A 17,401-nucleotide genomic window follows, 5' to 3' on the forward strand; every position below is an offset into this window, starting at 1 on the left:
GCAAGGAGGAAAAGGAATGGGTTGGAGCTACATGGACTAACCAAAAGAAATACCCAAGAAATATTCTGTAAAGTGACACAATTACAGAGTTTCATATGTACAATGACTATATTATTTAAACACATGCGGAAAAAAACTAAATATTGGTTGGCCACAAAGTCCATTTGAGTAACATCTACCATCTTACAGAAAAACCTGAATGGCCTTTTTGGCCAACCCAAAATATATTTGCATGTGTTGGGAAAACTCAGCATGACCACAGGACTGGAAAAGGTCAGTTTTCATTCCAATCCCAAAGAAAGGCAATGCCAAAGAATGCTCAAACTACCGCACAATTGCACTCATCTCACACACTAGTAAAGTAACGCTCAAAATTCTCCAAGCCAGGCTTCAGCAATACGTGAACCGTGAACTTCTGGATGTTCAAGCTGGTTTTAGAAAAGGCAGAGGAAACAGAGATCAAATTGCCAACATCTGCTGGATCATGGAAAAAGCAAGAGAGTTCCAGAAAAACATCTATTTCTGCTTTATTGACTATGCCACAGTCTTTGACTGTGTGGATCACAATAAACTGTGGAAAATTCTGAAAGAGATGGGAATACAGACCACCTGACCTGCCTCTCAAGAAACCTATATGCAGGTCAGGAAGCAACAGTTAGAACTGGACATGGACGTGGAACAACAGACTGGTTCCAAATAGGAAAAGGAGTACATCAAGGCTGTGTATTGTCACCCTGCTTATTTAACTTATATGCAGAGTACATCATGAGAAAGGCTGAGCTGGAAGAAGCACAAGCTGGAATCAAGATTGCCAGGAGAAATATCAATAACCTCAGATATGCAGATAACACCACCCTTATGGCAGAAAGTGAAGAGGAACTAAAAAGCCTCTTGATGAAAATGAAAGAGGAGAGTGAAAAAGTTGGCTTAAAGCTCAACATTCAGAAAACGAAGATCATGGCATCTGGTCCAATCACTTCATGGGAAATAGATGGGGAAACAGTGGGAACAGTGTCAGACTTTATTTTGGGGGGCTCCAAAATCACTGCAGATGGTGAGTGCAGCCATGAAATTAAAAGACATTTACTCCTTGGAAGGAAAGTTACAACCAACCTAGACAGCATATTCAAAAGCAGAGACATCACTTTGCCAATAAAGGTCCATCTAGTCAAGGCTATGGTTTTTCCAGTGATCATGTATGGATATGAAAGTTGGACTGTGAAGAAAGCTGAGCGCTGAAGAATTGATACTTTTGAACTGTGGTGCTGAAGAAGACTCTTGAGAGTCCCTTGGACTGCAAGGAGATTCAACCAGTCCATTCTAAAGGAGATCAGTCCTGGGTGTTCTTTGGAAGGACTGATGCTAAAGCTGAAACTCCAATATTTTGACCACCTCATGTGAAGAGCTGACTCATTGGGAAAGACTCTGATGCTGGGAGGTATTGGGGGCAGGAGGAGAAGAGGAAGACAGAGGATGAGATGGCTGGATGGCATCACTGACTCGATGGACATGAGTTTGAGTGAACTCCAGGAGTTGGTGATGGACAGAGAGGCCTGGAGTGCTGTGATTCATGGGGTCACAAAGAGTCGGACATGACTGAGTGACTGAACTGAACTGATAAAACCTAAGAAAATGTTGGGAAAATAACTACCAGACAGATCACATGAGTCTGCTTCATGGGTAGAATTCCCAGCTGGCACAGCGGTACAGAATCCATTTCCAACGGTGGAGACCCAAGAGACCCAGGTTTGATCCCTGGGTCCAGAAGATCCCCTGAAGAAGGAAATGGCAACCGACTCCAGTATACCTGCCTGGAGAGTTCCATAGACAGAGGAGTCAGGGGGGCTACAGTCCATGGAGTGGCAAAGGATCAGACATAACTGAGCACAAAGGAACAAGATTACACTTCACGCTCTTCTATGGTGTGTTAGCTCATTACCCTAAGTAGATATTAGTTTGCAATTTTTAATCAAATCAAGTCTAAAATAGTAGTCATGACTTTGACCCGTAGAAGATATGGATTCCACTCTATCACACATCTGTACCACTGCTTGGGAATAAAACCTCTTTTTTTTTTTTTTTTTTTGGCGGTTGGTTCAAGTAGGGAGAAATATGTCAGTTCATAAAGAGGACTCCAAAAATAAATTCCACAAATTGTGTCCCTCCATAGGTAGAAGTTCTATCACTGAGTAGTTCAGAATGCGATCTTATTTGGCAATAGCATCAGTACAGATATAAATAGTTAAGCTAGAATGAAATCATACTGGATTAGGGTGGGCCCCCAATCCAATGTGATCAGTGTCTTTATTAAAAAAGGAAATTTGGACATGGAGACAAACACACAGAGAAAACTCAATGCAAAGCCTGGAGAGATGCGGCCACAAGCCAAGAAATGGGAATGATGGCCAAAAGCTGGGAAGGAGGCATGGAAAAGATTCTCCCTCATAGCCCTCAGAAGAAATCAACGCTTCCCACACTCTGATTTGAGACATCCATCCCCTAGAACTGTGAGACAGTACATTTCTGCTGCATAAGCTGCCCGGCTTGTGGTACTTTGTTACAGCAGCACTGAGAAACTAATAACTAAGGGACCAAGAGACTTCCCTGGCGGTCCAGTGGTTAAGACTTCATCTTTCAGTGCAAGGGTTGCAGGTTGGGTCCCTGGGCAGGGAGCTTCCCTGGTGGCTCAGACAGAATCTGCCTATAAGGTGGCAATGAAAGTGAAGGTCACTCAGTCATGTCTCTTTGTGACCCCATGGACTATACAGTCCATGGAATTCTCCAGGCCAGAATACTGGAGTGGGTAGCCTCTCCCTTCTCCAGGAGATCTTCCCAACCCAAGGACTGAACCCAGGTCTCCCGCATTTCAGGTGGATTCTTTACCAGCTGAGACACAAGGGAAGCCCAAGAATACTGGAGTGGGTAGCCTATCCCTTCTCCAGTGGATCTTCCCAACCCAGGAAGCGAACTGGGGTCTCCTACATTGCAGGAGGATTCTTTACCAACTGAGCTACTAGGGACCCAGGTTCAGTCCTTGGGTCGGGAAGATATCCAGGAGAAAGGAACTGGCGGCCCACTCCAGCATTCTTGCCTGGTAAATTCCATGGACAGAGGAGCCTAATGGGCTACAGTCCATGAGGTCACAAAGAGTCAGACACGACCGAGCAAATACACACACACACAAGGTACCAAGAAGTTAAGTCCAAGCGAAAAAAAAAACCCCACAGTCCCTCATGCTTACCATGGTCCCACACCCCCAGTCCCGTGCCCAGGGAGCATCCTCAGAAGACACAGAAGGTAAACGGCAGTGTCTGCTGCCCTGCATCATAGGTGACTTGAACACCAGGATGCCGCACACACCGGAGGGAAGCCGGTTCCTGGTGTAAACACATCAAAGCATGCAGTGGGCAGAAGAGTCTACAGAATCTGTGTGTTCATCCTCAGACCCACAATTACAGAGAAACCAGGAGGAAGGGCTTGTCATGAAAGGATTAGGATGGATGTACCATGAAGAAAGGGTATGATGAAGGAGTCCCTTTCTCCTGGCACCTCTCCCTCCCTGCGCACACAGGCAGCAGCCATCGAGGCTATTAGATGAAAAAGAAAGGTGGCACAGGAAGTCAAGGATGATGGCTCCTAATGTCATTTAGCGGTAGTCCCTCACTTGTGTCTGACTCTTTGCAACCTCATGGACTATACAGCCCACTAGGCTCCTCTGTACATGGGATTCTCCGGGTAAGGATACTGGAGTGGGTTGCCATTCCCTTCTCCTGGGGATTGGCCCGACCCAGGGATTGAACCCAGGTCTCCTGCATCTCCTTCAGGGACAGGCGGAATCTTCACCTCTGAGCCACGTGGGAAGCCTATATTATCCTAGTTGGGAAGAGGCAAATCCCAGAGGCTGGCTATCCAACCAGGGACGCTGCAGAGATGAACAACATGGATTATTTTGAGAATAAAGCCCGGGGCCTCCCTTGGTTCCACCTGTCTGAAAAATTGTCACCGAGATCTACCCTGAAGGGACTGTCTTCCACATCCTAGCCCATGATCTTAAGTACCAGAGTGAACTATCTCTTGAAGCAGTTACTGCAAAGAGGCCCTCCCTCAAGGCACATGGTCTTCTTGGCGTTTGCTTCATTTTCCCAGGATGTTGACCAGAAGTAGAAGAGAAAAAGTGGGAAGAAAGGAGTGGGCATTTAACTGTTCCTCTAATGCCTGTGTTCATTATTTTCCAAATCCACCATAAACAAATTCAAAACTCTGCACAAAAAGAAAATGGTATACAGACACAGTGATTTCGTCCCAGGATATGAAAGTCGGGCACACCCCAGCCTCAGGAAGTACAGAGACAGACACAGACAAAGGGCGCAGGTTTGGACTTCCCTGGTGGCACAGTGGATAGGAATCTGCCTGCCAATGCAGGGGACGTGGGGGTTCGATCCCTAGTAGAGGAAGATCCCTCAAACCACAGAGCAACTAAGCCCATGGGCCACATAAGCCGGCACTCTAGAGCCCAGGAACTGCAACTACTGAACCCCCAATGCCCAGAGACTACTCTCTGTAACAAGAGAAGCCACCACAATAAGAAACCCGAGGATCACTAGAGTAGCCCGCTGCTCTCCACAGCTAGAAAGCCCAACTGCAGCAACGAAGGTCCAGTGCAGCCGAAAATAAACAAATAAAAAGACAGTAGGCTTCATGTCATGGGTGTACTGGTATGTTAGCTTCCTTCTCGTTGCTGCTTTACTCACTGAGTCGTGTCTGATTCTTTGCAACTCCATGGACCATAGCCTGCCAGGCTCCTCTGTCCACGAGATTTTCCAAGCAAGAATACCGGAGTGAGTTACCATTTCCTCCTCCAGGGGAGCTCCCCGAATCAGGGATCAAAACTTCGTCTCCTGCATCGGCAGGTGGATTCTTTACCACTGAGCCGCCAGGGAAGCCCTAAACAAATACCTCAAAAGGCAGCAGGTTTCACGAGTATACTGGCACATTAGACACCTAGGGCTGCTGTAACAGGTCACCACAGATTGGATGGCTTAAAACCACAAAAATGTCCTCTCTGGCAGTTCTGGAGGCTGGAAATCAAAAACCAAGAGGTTGGTAGGGCCACCCTCCCTCCAAAGGCTCTAGGAAGGAATCTTTGCTGGACTCTTATGGCCTCTGGTGGTAGTCAGCCATCCTTGGCTTTCCTTGGCTTGTTGTTGCTGTTGTTCAGCCGCTAAGCTGTGTCCAACTCTTTGTGACTGCATGGACTGCAGCACGCCAGGATTCCCTGTCTTTCACCATCTCCCAGAGCTTGCTCAAACTCCTATCCATTGAGTCGGTGATGCGGTCCAACCATCTCATCCTTTGTCACCCCTTTCCCTCCTCAATCTTTCCCCGAATCAGGGTCTTTTCCAATGAGTCAGCCCTTCACATTAGGTGGCCAAAGTATTGGAACTGTGGCTCCAGCATCAGTCTTTTCAATGAATATTCAGGGTGGATTTCCTTTAGGATGGACAGGTTTGATCACTGGCTTGCAGTAGCACAACTCCATCCTCTGCCTCCATCTTCACTTGGCCCTCTTTGTCGAGTCTCCTCTGTGTCTTCAAATCTCTCCTTATAAAGACATCGAGTTTAGGGCTCACCCTAACCCAGTATGACCTCACCTTTACTCAGTTACATCTGCACAATCCCAATTTCCAAATAAGGCTACACCCACAGGTCCCAGGGTTAGGATTTCAACATATCTTGATGGGAAGGGAAGCGACTCAACCCATCACGATGAATAAGACCCAGAGACCAGGGGTTAATCTGCATCTTGGTCCCTAAGTAGCCATGTCAGTTGGATACAAGTAATAAAAAACCTAACTAACAGACAGGCTTCAAAAAGCTGGAGGCGGTAATTTTTTCACTACTAGAACCTCCCTTATCAAATTAAGACCTCAGTTACAACAAATGAGGGGAGAAGGAGGAGACTGAGGCTGCTAGACGTGGAAGAGTAGCAGCAGGACGGATTGAGTGAGAGAGCTCACTGTGACTTTGGCGGCACTGAAACAGGCCAAATGCACACAGCAAGTCTGTGCTTTATCCTTAACAGCATCCTCTTCCAGTTCTTGGCCTGAGGGTTTGGACCTGGTGAATGCACGGATGCTTCATCACTGGAGAGCAGCTAAATTGGGATCACAACTATTTTTTCTTTTTTTTTTAAGTTAACATAAAATGATGGTAATGGATTCCACTAGTCTCTAAGGAGGTCTTGGGACAAACATCTCAACTATTTCTTCTTGCTCTACTTATATAAAGCCTCCGTTTAGATTTGTGCCCCGGGGCGGGGAGGGGGTTGCAGCTGAGCAGAAGCACACTACAGCTATTGAGTGCTTCTGAATTGGTTTTATTTGCTGACCACTAACGAGTCCCTAAACTGCTGCTATTCGAGGAGTCAGATAGCCAGCCCTGCGCAAGGGAACCTGATCGCCAGTAGCCGTGGGGCTGGGCCAGAGTCAGCTGTTTCAGGATCCGATCTACAGGATGAACTCATTTTATGGAATGGAGTCAGTGCAAGGGAAGAGGGAGGAGAGGGACAATCTGGAACATCAAACAAAGTGCAAAATGTTGCCTAATGCTCCAAGATAACCCAGGACAGTCAACATCAAACAGCCCATTAGGCAATAGGTAACCAAAGGGCAGAGAGATTTTTTTTATCAATTTTCCAAGGCAAGCATTTTGCAAGTCACTTGGTAGAGATTTTGCTCTTGAACTCTCCACCTCCTCCCTCCCTTCCCTGCAGTTCTGGTCTAAACGGGGAACAACTACAGATGTGATCAGGCTTTATCACCAACTTTCAAGGTCTCAAGTTTGTCAAAACTCTGAGAAAGACCTAATGCTGTAAGATAACATTTTACTTCTACAAGACCTCAAATTAATGAGAAGGCCAAGTTTTCTTTAGGAAGGATAAGGCCAGATGCTCTGCGCTGACTCAACTATGAGGGTTGAAAAGAATAGCAAAACGTAGGATCGATTTAGTGAGAAACCTGTGAGTCTGTAAGAGCAGCTATTGCTTATTTCTAAGCAATTGCTCTTGAACTCTCCGACCTCCCCTCTCCCTTCTCCACGTTTTTGGCTTCAGTGGAGAATGACTGCAGACGTGATCAGGCTTTATTGCCAGCTTTCTAGGTCTCTAGTTTGGATAAATGCCATGTGCTCTGGCTCAAGAGACTCTTAAATGGCACTTGGGCATTACAGCTTGAGGACGACACAGCAGCTTATTCCCTACCAGAGATGTGGGCCACCAAAAATGGGGTAAGCTTTGGTCAACACAGGCAACCACACCGATTCAACAAGAAATATGAAAGTGGCCTCTCTCAGCAAACAAGACCACCACTCATTCTACTGATTAATAACAAGAGCACCCACACAAGTAAGCATCATACTCCACCTTAGCCTTCCAAATAATAATAATAACTGCTTAAGAAGATCTAGAGCCAAACCTCCTGGTTCAAATTCCAGCTCAGTTCACGCCTGGCTTCCGGACTCTGGCCAGATCATTTGAACTCTCTGGCTTTCAGTTTCTTTATCTATAAAATGGGGCTAAAAGCAGTTATGGGAAGCAAATGAGCTAGACAATTCAAATAAAACTCTTTAACGCTGTGCCACACACCCAGCACGTGCACCATTAAAGTGCCTACTGTCATGACCCGCCTCACTCTGGTTTCCCCGTCAATTTGCTCTGCCTGGAAAAAGGTCAGATTTACCAAGGGTTTCTCTCTGCCTGATGGGCCTAGTCTAATGGGCTCCAGCTAATCCTTTAGAAGGGTCTCCTGTCTACTTTCTCCGGGGAAAAGTGGAAATGATAACCACAGAGAAATAAGTTGAGGCAAGATCACCAAGGCAAGATCAGCCCGATATGACAAGGCACAGAAAGGGCAGGAAGATCCTACGAGAAAAGCACTCTGACCTCCTATAATTGCCAAGTGGTATTTAGGCCCAAACGCCAACCTTTCTATTGGCCAAAAGTTGAGCAAGAAGTCAAAGGAAAGCTTCTTCAGGATCTGGTTTCCTCCCTACCCTTCCTCATTTCACACTTTTGGAGGTTCTAAGTTATAGCCACTGATCAAAATGTGAATGAAAATAAATAAATGAACAAAATGGTGAGAGGGAAACAACAGCCAACTTTATCAATGAAAGCTCTGTATTTTCTGGGTCTGCCCTGGTGGTTTAGTCGCTAAGTCGTATCCGACTCTTGCAACCCCATGGATTGCAGCCCACCAGGCTCCTCCATCCATGGGCTTCTCCAGGCAAAAATACTGGAGTGGGTTGGCATTTCCTACTTCAGGGGATCTTCCCAACCCAGGAATTGAACCTGGGTCTCCTGCCTTGCAGGCAAATTCTTTATCAACTGAGCTACAAGGAAATCTGCCATGAAGACAGTTTAAGATCAGCCAAAACAGGAAAACTATTGGAACCTTTATAGAAGGTTCTCATAAGAAGACGGTCACACACAGACTCCACAATTAGAATCTGCTAGAACTTTTTCTAGTTCTGTGCCTTTCTACTACCACATCCCACTCTGTCCCTGTAATAACTACACCACAGGCAAAGATGCCCTGGTCTCCTTCATTCCAAACTCAGTCTCCAGTCATCTTTCTCCTGCTCTCCACCTTTCCAGGGTTCCCAAAAGTGTGTCTGGTAGTGCACAGAAGTCAGATGTTCTGAGGAAAGACACACTCCTTATGGCTGAGTCCACACTCTTGCGTGGACAGTGAGTCTCTCACTGGTCATGCATCTGCCTGGCCCAACAGTGAAGATAATCAGGCAACCTCAGCAAACTATAATATATTGAAGCCCAAAGTCATCTCTGTTTTTAAAAAACCAATACTTAGCCTTTTTCTACTGGAAAGTCTCCTTTCACTTTTTGAGAAGAGCCTGTTTCAAATCAGCTTCTTTAAAAATTCATAATTCTCCCGAGTCCCTCTAAAAAAAAAAAAAAAGTCTGCTGTGCAAAGGAGAAGGTATAAAAACGGAAGAATGCATATTTATTCATCTCTAAAAGTTGAGGTGGTGATTTAAATCTTCACATTCCCTTTGATCCTATTATAATTTTAATGGCAGAATCTCCCAGCGAGGGCTCCAGTGGGATGTTAACAGAAGTTTTAACATTCAGAGGAGCAGATGAACTGTGTGACTGAATGAGAAATTCCCCAGCTCAGCCCTGCTCGAAGCAACAGGTCCCTTTGCCTGTCCTGGATTTGGGTCAAACAGCGAAGTCTCAAATCAGAAAGTAGCAGCATTATTTTGTTTGGCAAAGGAGCAGGATTTGATAACGGTAATCCACTCTGATTAGGGATGCGATTTCCTGAGCAAGAGAGCTGGTTACTGGACTCGAATTAGTTGGAGGGTGACCCTCTAGCTTAAAGTCCAGCCACACACTCTGGACCACAAACCCTTTGAACGGGCATCAACCCATAGGGACTAATCAAGTCAATTCATTGAGATGTCCTTTTCTTCCCTCACCTCTTCCGTCACCAGGTGTCGGTACAAGAAATTGACTCCTTAGTCCTGATAGGAAGCCCTGGGAGCACCTCCTTGAAGCAGTTTCTTCACTCAAGCTCATCTAAATTAGAATGTTTGTATTAAGAATTAATGAGGGAAAAATTCATGAGGTTATATGAGATTTGTGTAAGGAGGGTGGGGTTTCAACTCCATTAACAACTGGGATTCATCATCATTTCCCCACTGAACACGCTCTCCCTTGCCATCACCATGGCCACATCTGGTCATGGAAAACACCCCATTCACTGAAGAATCAGAAACCAGTGTTCCTATATGATGGTGCTTTGAAGGACAAAATAAAAAAAAGGTGGGGCGGAATCCCAGACAGCAAACAGAGCCCATGACAAAGATAACCACAAAGAATGTAAATAAAATATTATTACCAACAACTCACTCACCACCTCACCCGCAACAACTCCCTACCCAAAAGCAAAAACATCCAAATTCTGTTCTAAAGAACAGCAGAGCTGCTATTGGGAAGAAGCTATGAATAGGAAGGTTTTTCTCCACTTTTATTATCTCAAGGTTTGAGACATACTTTTAAAAAGAGGACCAGGCCTGGAGAATCATTTAAATTTGGGGAGCAGGAAGTTAAGCCCTGTGTTGATAAGTACCTTCCAGGAGTGACCTGATCTTAGTGACAAGCCATGTTTAACCTGAGCTTTCAAATGTGAAACCGCCCCCTCTGCTCTTTCAATCTGACACTTGAAGAGGAAAACAAGAATGCCTTGCAAATGCTCACTGCTAATAAACCAGGCTCACGCCAAATGCACGTGTGTACATTTCACAGAAGAGCCAGAAGGCCCTTTCTAGCGAGGAACAACTGCCATGCAGAACGCAAGCCAGAGCTAGCCCCCGCCGAGGGTCACGTGCTGCGGAGCACACAGGAGTTCCTACACGAAACACGCCAACAGAAATAACTTCAAGGGGCAAAAATCCACAAACTCCGCAGAGGCACGGATTCCCCAGGCCATAAAAGCCACCAGCAGGAATTCTAGCCTCATCTCTCCAAGACTTCCACTCCTCACTCTGATGGGAAAAGCCTCCACCTCCTCTCAGTCACTCCTTCCTTTAGCATAAATTCACTGCCCTGAACGAAAGGAAAAACGCACATGTACAACTGGCAGCTGATGCCAGTCCCGAAATACACTTACATCACCTCTGGCCAATGGCTCAGAGCCCGATGTTGACTCTCAGAGTTAGGAGGCCAGTCAACCACCTCCCCATCTTCAAGGCTAAAGATCTGTTTCCTTAATCAGTGGGTTTGGGACCCTTGGGGAATGGCCTGGGGTCTCAAGCTCTTACTATGAACCCCCTCCCCAAAATGACGGGCCCAGGGAGGCTCAGAAAGGGTCTTGGGGCATCTATTTTCTGCTCAAAGCAATGCCCTCTGCAGGTTAATCCTCAGCATGAGAACCCACAGGCAAAGGTTAGTTAGCTTCTCCTAGCATCTCAGAGACAGTCTGGCCCTTTGAATTTTCATTGAAAACCTCCGAAGCCAGCCAGGGCTCCTGGCCTCCCTGTCCCAAGACTTCAGATACATTAGGAATCCAACCGTGCTGTATTTTACCACTTACACACTTCTTCAAAGTTTACTACGAAACAATGTGGCTCTGAGCCTGCCAAAAGTTTAACTGCAGGATTCAGTAGATTTTATCTGGCAGGGTAGCTGCCCTTCCTCCGCAGAATATTTTCCAGGGAAAGCACTCAGCAGACTTTACAGTCGGGGTGATTTGGGGGTTCCGAGTGTCACTGAATGAGCCACCCTCTGAAACAACGCCCCACTTTCCCACTTTGACCACCCCCCCCTTCCCAATTCCCTGGCTCCTGAATCCAAATTAAAGGCAGTTTGGCATTTCAGCAGACAGCAGTGAAAAAAACTTTTAAAGAGATGACCCCAGGGCATAACTATTCCTGGCTGAACTTCACTTTTGATTTTCAAATATCTGGGGGAGCTTGGGTTCAGGGGAGATGAGGCGAGGGGGCCAACAAATAAGAAAAAATAAAATAGAATAAGTAGTATACCATGACCAAGCCAAACCAAGCTTGAGGATTTCCAAATTAATATTGGCAAACAAACGCTTTCAAAAATCATTTGTTCTGTCTTGCCCGGAGACAAAAAATAACAACAACAACAATAATAATAATCTGGATGCAAAAATCCTAACCCCAGACCAGTAAACTGTGTCAGTGGAAAGCAACCTAAAATTGCTGGTCAGAAAGTCCAATCTTATATAAATCTCCAGGCGCACTAACCCCCAAGGCAAAAGTTGTGATGCCCAGAGCTAAGCCTTCTTCAATTTCATCACCCCAGCTCCCCGACCGGGTATCTGGCGGCTGGGTGAAACCGACAGCATCAGGTTCTAATCTTTGTGTCTTTCATGACCGCTTCAGGCAAACCCTTCAAGCGGTACTCTGCTCCTCGGGTCCGAGCACCTCCTCCTCCACGCTGGCCCCCAGCCCCCCGCGGCCCCTTACCTGCAGGCGCTCCGTGGCCGGTTGCCACATCTTCCAGCCGCGGGGTTGGGCACTGGAGACGCTGGCAAGACTCTGTCGATGGGCGCCGGCAGGGTTGGGGGCGGCAGGGGCTGCGGTGCCGCTTCACATCTGGGGTGGGCGTCCGCGGGAGGTGCGTCCCGGAGCCGGCGACCGCCGCGGGGTGAGCTCTTGGGTCCGCGAGCGCGAGGAGGCGGCGCGGCGCTCGGCGGCCGGCAACTTGTGGGCACGGCCGCGCGCCGGCTGTCCTGGCGCAGCTGCGAGAGGACTGCGCAGCTCCGCCCGGGCCCGCGAGCGCACGGCGGCGGCGGCCGCTCCCTCCTCCCCCGCCGCCGCCGCCGCCGCCGCCCGGACCTGCGCGCTCTGAGCATGCCCGGGGCCGGCGCCCGCCCGGGGGGCCCGCACACCCTGCCGCGGGGGACCCCGCATCCCGGCGCGGAGGGTGTGGGCAGGCCAGAACCCACAGCCTGCCCCCGCCCCCCGACCCTCGAGGAAGCCCCGGGTGGGATAGGATCCGGGAGACTAAAGAGCCTGCAGAAGGGGGCTTTCTGAAGCCAGAACTCACGTCGCCCCCACTGGGGGTCCCAGGCTTTTGGTGGGTCAGCAGGGATCTCTGAACAGACCTGGGTCTTGACTGGCACTGTACCCACAGAATCCCATTCATACCTCCCCCTGGAGTTAACTGAGCATCTGTTAGGCTCCAGCCCCTATGCTAGATTCTGAGAATAAAGTGGCGCAAAATAGAAGACTCCCGAGCTCCGTTCTAGTTGGAGGAGATGGTCAACGACAGAGAACACACCTGAACGGTATTTTCTTCCCAACATGTTTCACTCAGCATCTGAAAGGGCGCTCCACGGTCAGATGCTGAGCGAAGCAGGGGAAGAAAATAAAACGGGGCTGATGGGCGAAGAAAGGGAGATTAGAGTGTCTTGCGGGAGCGGCGGGCGGGTCTGGGGAGGTGTCTGGAGTAAGAGGGAAAGATGGGCGCACCAAGTGAGAGATGACAGGAAGGGCAGAGGTCTGAGGTGCCTGTAACCTCGAGGAGGAAGGTGGCCCAAAGTCCCCCATACTGCATCCATTCTGAGATCTGCCAGGTCCCCCGGGAAGCTCTGTGAACCCAAACATAAGCCAAGGGTCACCCTGAGCTCCAGGGAGTGGAGGCCACGTGAAGTAACTCCCTTTCCTAAGGAAACCCAGCTCCTCCGATGCCCTTGGCAACTGGCTGAGACAAGCATGAACATTCCCATCACTTGGATGAAACAATCGAGGCTCCGAGAGTTTAGGTGACCATTCAAGTCACACAGCCAGTGAGTGGCTTCCAGGTGGCTTGAAGGCTGGAGCGCTTACCTGGCTCCTGTTCTAACCAGGGAAACACCGTGGGAGAAGGGCAACCTTCGGGGACTGGAGGTTGGGAGAGCTGAACAGGATGGGGAAGCTAAGTGGAGTCTGGACACTGATGAAGAGGGTGGGAGGAGAAGTGGTAGGAGATGCTTGAGAACAGAAGCAACAGAAAGAGGGGAAGGACCAGGAGATGTTTGTGGGGGCCCAAAGCTCCTGAGAAGCAGTCCCATGAAGCAGCGAGGGCTGGCAGGAGAAGGGCCTCGAGAGCATATTGCACTGTAGGTGCGCAGCCTGGCCCCTGAGCTGCTCGGGCACCGTCCAAACTAACACCCATGTCTGGAAGGATCTGCCCATCCTCATGCATTGTTGTTGTTCAATCACTAAGTGGTGTCCCACTCTCTGTGACCCCATGGACTGCAGCACACCAGGTTCCTCTTTCCTTCTCCATCTCCCAGAGTTTGCTCAAATTCATTTCCATCGAGTCAGGGATGCCATCCAACCATCTCATCCTCTGCTGCCCCTTCTCCTCGTGCCTTCAATCTTTCCCAGCATCAGCGTCATGTGATTTCCATATATGAGAACACTCAGTTCACCAGACCCTCCCAGGATTCTCCAAGGGAGACAAACACACCTCTCCCAGGCTCTGGGGAACATGAGATTCACAGAGTCACCCAGAGGAGAGTCACGCAGTGTCAGTGCCTATCCAGGACTCTTTTCCAGGGCTCCAGATAGCTTCTTCCAAACCACACAGTTGCTGGTTGATGCCACCCACCCAGGCAGACCCTCGATGCCCTAAGAGCCAGCAGAGCCACAGAGATGCTTCTGAAAGTCTGGTCTCCGTCTCCACCCATGACCACAGAACCTCCCACTCCTGCCTGACAACCACAAAGACTTTCTCAGCTACTTCCCCAGCCCCTGCTACCTGCTCTGGATCTACCAATAGCTCCTTTCTGATGAGGTGTTAGAATGTCAGCCCTACATGGAAATACATCTCAGATGCTTGGTCATGTGCTCTCTGTTTGGAGATGATATTTTTACTTTTCCAATAACTCATCCAGCACACTTCCCACACCTAGAAATTTCCTGCTGCAAATAATAGACCTCCCCAGCCTCCTAATTCTTTTTTTATAAAAATCCCAAAGCAGAGAAAGAGGCACTTCATTACGAAAATCTAGAAAATCCAAATATGCATGTTAAACCTCTCAGGAAGCTAAAACAGAACCACTCAGTTGCCAGGGATGTTTTCCGACTTAAGCTTTGAAACCCATCCTTGGTCGCAGATGCTGCCGTGAAAAAGTGATTTTGTTTTAAATAGCAGTGGGATGAGATAACGGCCTACATTCAAGTCGCATTATAGCGTTAAATCCTGTCTTCTCACCTCCGAGTGTAATTAATTGTTATGACTCAGTAATACAGCTTTTAGTTCAGAGTATGATGCTATTTAAGGAGAAAAGGCTTCGGGGCTCTGTTGATTTGGTTTTCAGTTGCCAGTTCCACTTTGCAAGCGGTTTTGGTAAAGTATTTAAACTCAGAGGACACCCCTAGTTTTGATGACCTTTATGTCAGGAATCAGGAATCTGGGGCCGGGGCATGAGAGGGGAGGTGGAGCCTGGTAGGTGGCGAAAGGAATGGGACAACTCTCCCACCATCAGTTTTGCTCCCAAGCCTTTCCATTCAGGAGGAACCTGCAATAGAGGGTGAATGAAACAGAGACACCTACTGGCCAGAGCCAGGATGCGCATCTATATCACTCCCAGCCCCTTTCTGGGAGAAGCCACCTCAACCTCCTGGTGAGTCTGAAAATAGAAACAGGGTGGTTCTGAGCAAGGAGTCATTCCTGAAATAAGCAGGATTTGTTTTGGTGCCATGAGTAGAAATATTAGGCACACAGGTATGTGTGTAATTTCATATACTTAATCTCCTGTAATTATCTAAGCAGGTCTAATCTTATTAATAAATACCATTTCAAGGAAAAGGACCACACACACACACACACAAAAGAAAAATTGACAAGGCCAAGATGAATTATAAACACAATGTTTTGTCCAGAAAAATAATTCCAACCACGTCCAGAAATTCTTATAAACGATTTAGTATAGTTCACGATTCTGAGCCCTAACATCTAAGCAACCTAGATGTTTTTCCATTTCAGAAGGATGGTGAATTAAGCTGTGACCCAGCAAATCATAAAAATATTAAAATATTATGCAGCCATTGAAGAGGAAAATTATGAATCTACATTGCAGCTTTAAAATGCTTATGCTGTGATAATAAGCTACATAGTATATAATTTTAATACAAGTAGAAAATATGTATCAATTTCAGTAAGTATTGGAGAGAACCTAGGACAATAAGGCCTGAATCTTAGCCTTTGAACTACCTTGGTGAGAACTTTTGGCAAGTCACTGGCCTTGCTGAACCTCAGCTCTCTCATCCATAAAAAGGATGATAATACTTAAGCGTTATTGGAGGCCATGTGTGCAACATGTCGTATACATAGGACATGTGCAGAAAACTTTAGTTTCCATCCCCTTACTTCTCTCCCTCTTTTTATTACTGAATGATCAAATTCTCACAAAGTGGCCAAGTGGCCCATGTTTCCTGTGGTCCAGTCATTTCCACTTGGAATGTTTGTGGACTTCAATTGTTTGATTTAGTCTTTCACATGAAAGAGATATGCTATATTAAAGCTCACTTCCATTTCTAATTTAATCATATAGCCAGAGATATTTATTATGTTTAGCAGAGCAAGCATTGGAAAGTCCTTCTGGTATCATTAACTGGATTTCAAAATCACCAAAATAGCTGTAGATGAGCAATATTAAAAAATATTCATTAAAACATTTAAACCTGCCTATAGTGATGGAGCCACTAGCTCTTGCCCTTATGTACTTATAAGGGTGTTTAGATAACCTTTTCTCTCCCTTAGAAGGAAACCTTCACAGTAGTTTTTGCAAACTAGGCTAAAAGGCAAATGGTACAGGACTGGTGAGTACCTAGTATGTATGTTGTCCTTCCCCTACTCAGGATCTCCTCATACTCTGACCAAACTTAGAAAAGCAGTGGATTATTGAGAGTTCCCTGGTGGTTTAGTGGTTAAGACTCCATTGCTCTCACTGTCAAGGACCTGGGTTCAGTCCCTGGTTGGGGAACTAAGTTCCCACAAGCCATGTGGTGTGGCAAAAATAAATAAATAAGAAAAATAAATATAAAAAAGTGGTGGATTATTTTCAAAGACAGTCACAGTCATTTCACTCCCCCTTGGAAGTCATGCCCTGTGCACTGTGGGTTGCTCATCATGAGACTGAACTTACCTGCACCTTCTGAATTTGCGTTTGATGTGTGACCTGCTTTGATCAATACAATTCAGCAGAAGTGACCCTATGGCATTTCTAAGCTTGGCTCACAAAACACCTTGCAGCTCCCACTGTTACCCTCTTGGAACCTGAGATCATGGCAGGAAGAAACCAGACTAGCCTCCTTGAAATTATGACCTTGTAGAGGGAAGCCAAGCCAAAGCAACGGCACCAGAGTGAGCCGACAGCTCAACCACGCCACACAAAGACAGCAGCCACGTGGGTGCCTCAGGTGAGACCAGCAGAAGAACCACTCAGCTGAGACCAGCCCAAATTGCTGACCCTCCAAATCATGAAAAACTAACATGGTTGTTTTTTTAAGCCTTAAGTTTTGGAGTAGCTTGTTAGGTAGGGGTAGATAATTGATTCAGAAAGCATCACCAAATACCTGTTAGTCTTTCCTGGTAAAATTCACATCTTTCTCAGTCTCTCCTAACAACCAATTTATCAGAGTTGGTACAAAAATGAAACCTCATAGTCTAACATAAGGACCTTTCCTGGGATATCCCTGGCAGTCCAGTGGTTAAGACTCCGTGCTTCCGCTGCAAAGGGCACACGTTCAATCCCAGATCGGGGAACAAAGATCCCACACACGATTTGTGGCAAACCAATAGGGAGAAAAATACTTATTTCCTTTTTTGTTCTTTTATTCTTGCTTTCCCAATTCCCTCGTG

At 47.1% G+C, this 17,401-nt stretch overlaps 1 protein-coding gene across 3 annotated transcripts in view; it reads right to left on the reverse strand.

The window, feature by feature from the left end:
• The window catches only part of PID1 (phosphotyrosine interaction domain containing 1), a 285,639-nt gene that overhangs the window by 262,773 nt on the left and 5,465 nt on the right, over window positions 1-17,401 (reverse strand). For 2 of the 3 annotated variants that reach the window (XM_060410415.1, XM_042244335.2), the window contains exon 1: window positions 12,013-12,254. The exons of the other annotated variant lie outside the window; for it this stretch is intronic. In XM_060410415.1, coding sequence (XP_060266398.1) covers window positions 12,013-12,042 — 30 coding nt within the window. In that variant the 5' untranslated portion in view covers window positions 12,043-12,254. Of the gene's footprint in view, window positions 1-12,012; window positions 12,255-17,401 lie in introns of those variants that run through there. 3 annotated transcript variants of the gene reach the window in all.

The sequence above is a fragment of the Ovis aries genome, chromosome 2 (genome assembly GCF_016772045.2).
Source record: "Ovis aries strain OAR_USU_Benz2616 breed Rambouillet chromosome 2, ARS-UI_Ramb_v3.0, whole genome shotgun sequence".
NCBI lineage: Eukaryota > Metazoa > Chordata > Mammalia > Artiodactyla > Bovidae > Ovis > Ovis aries.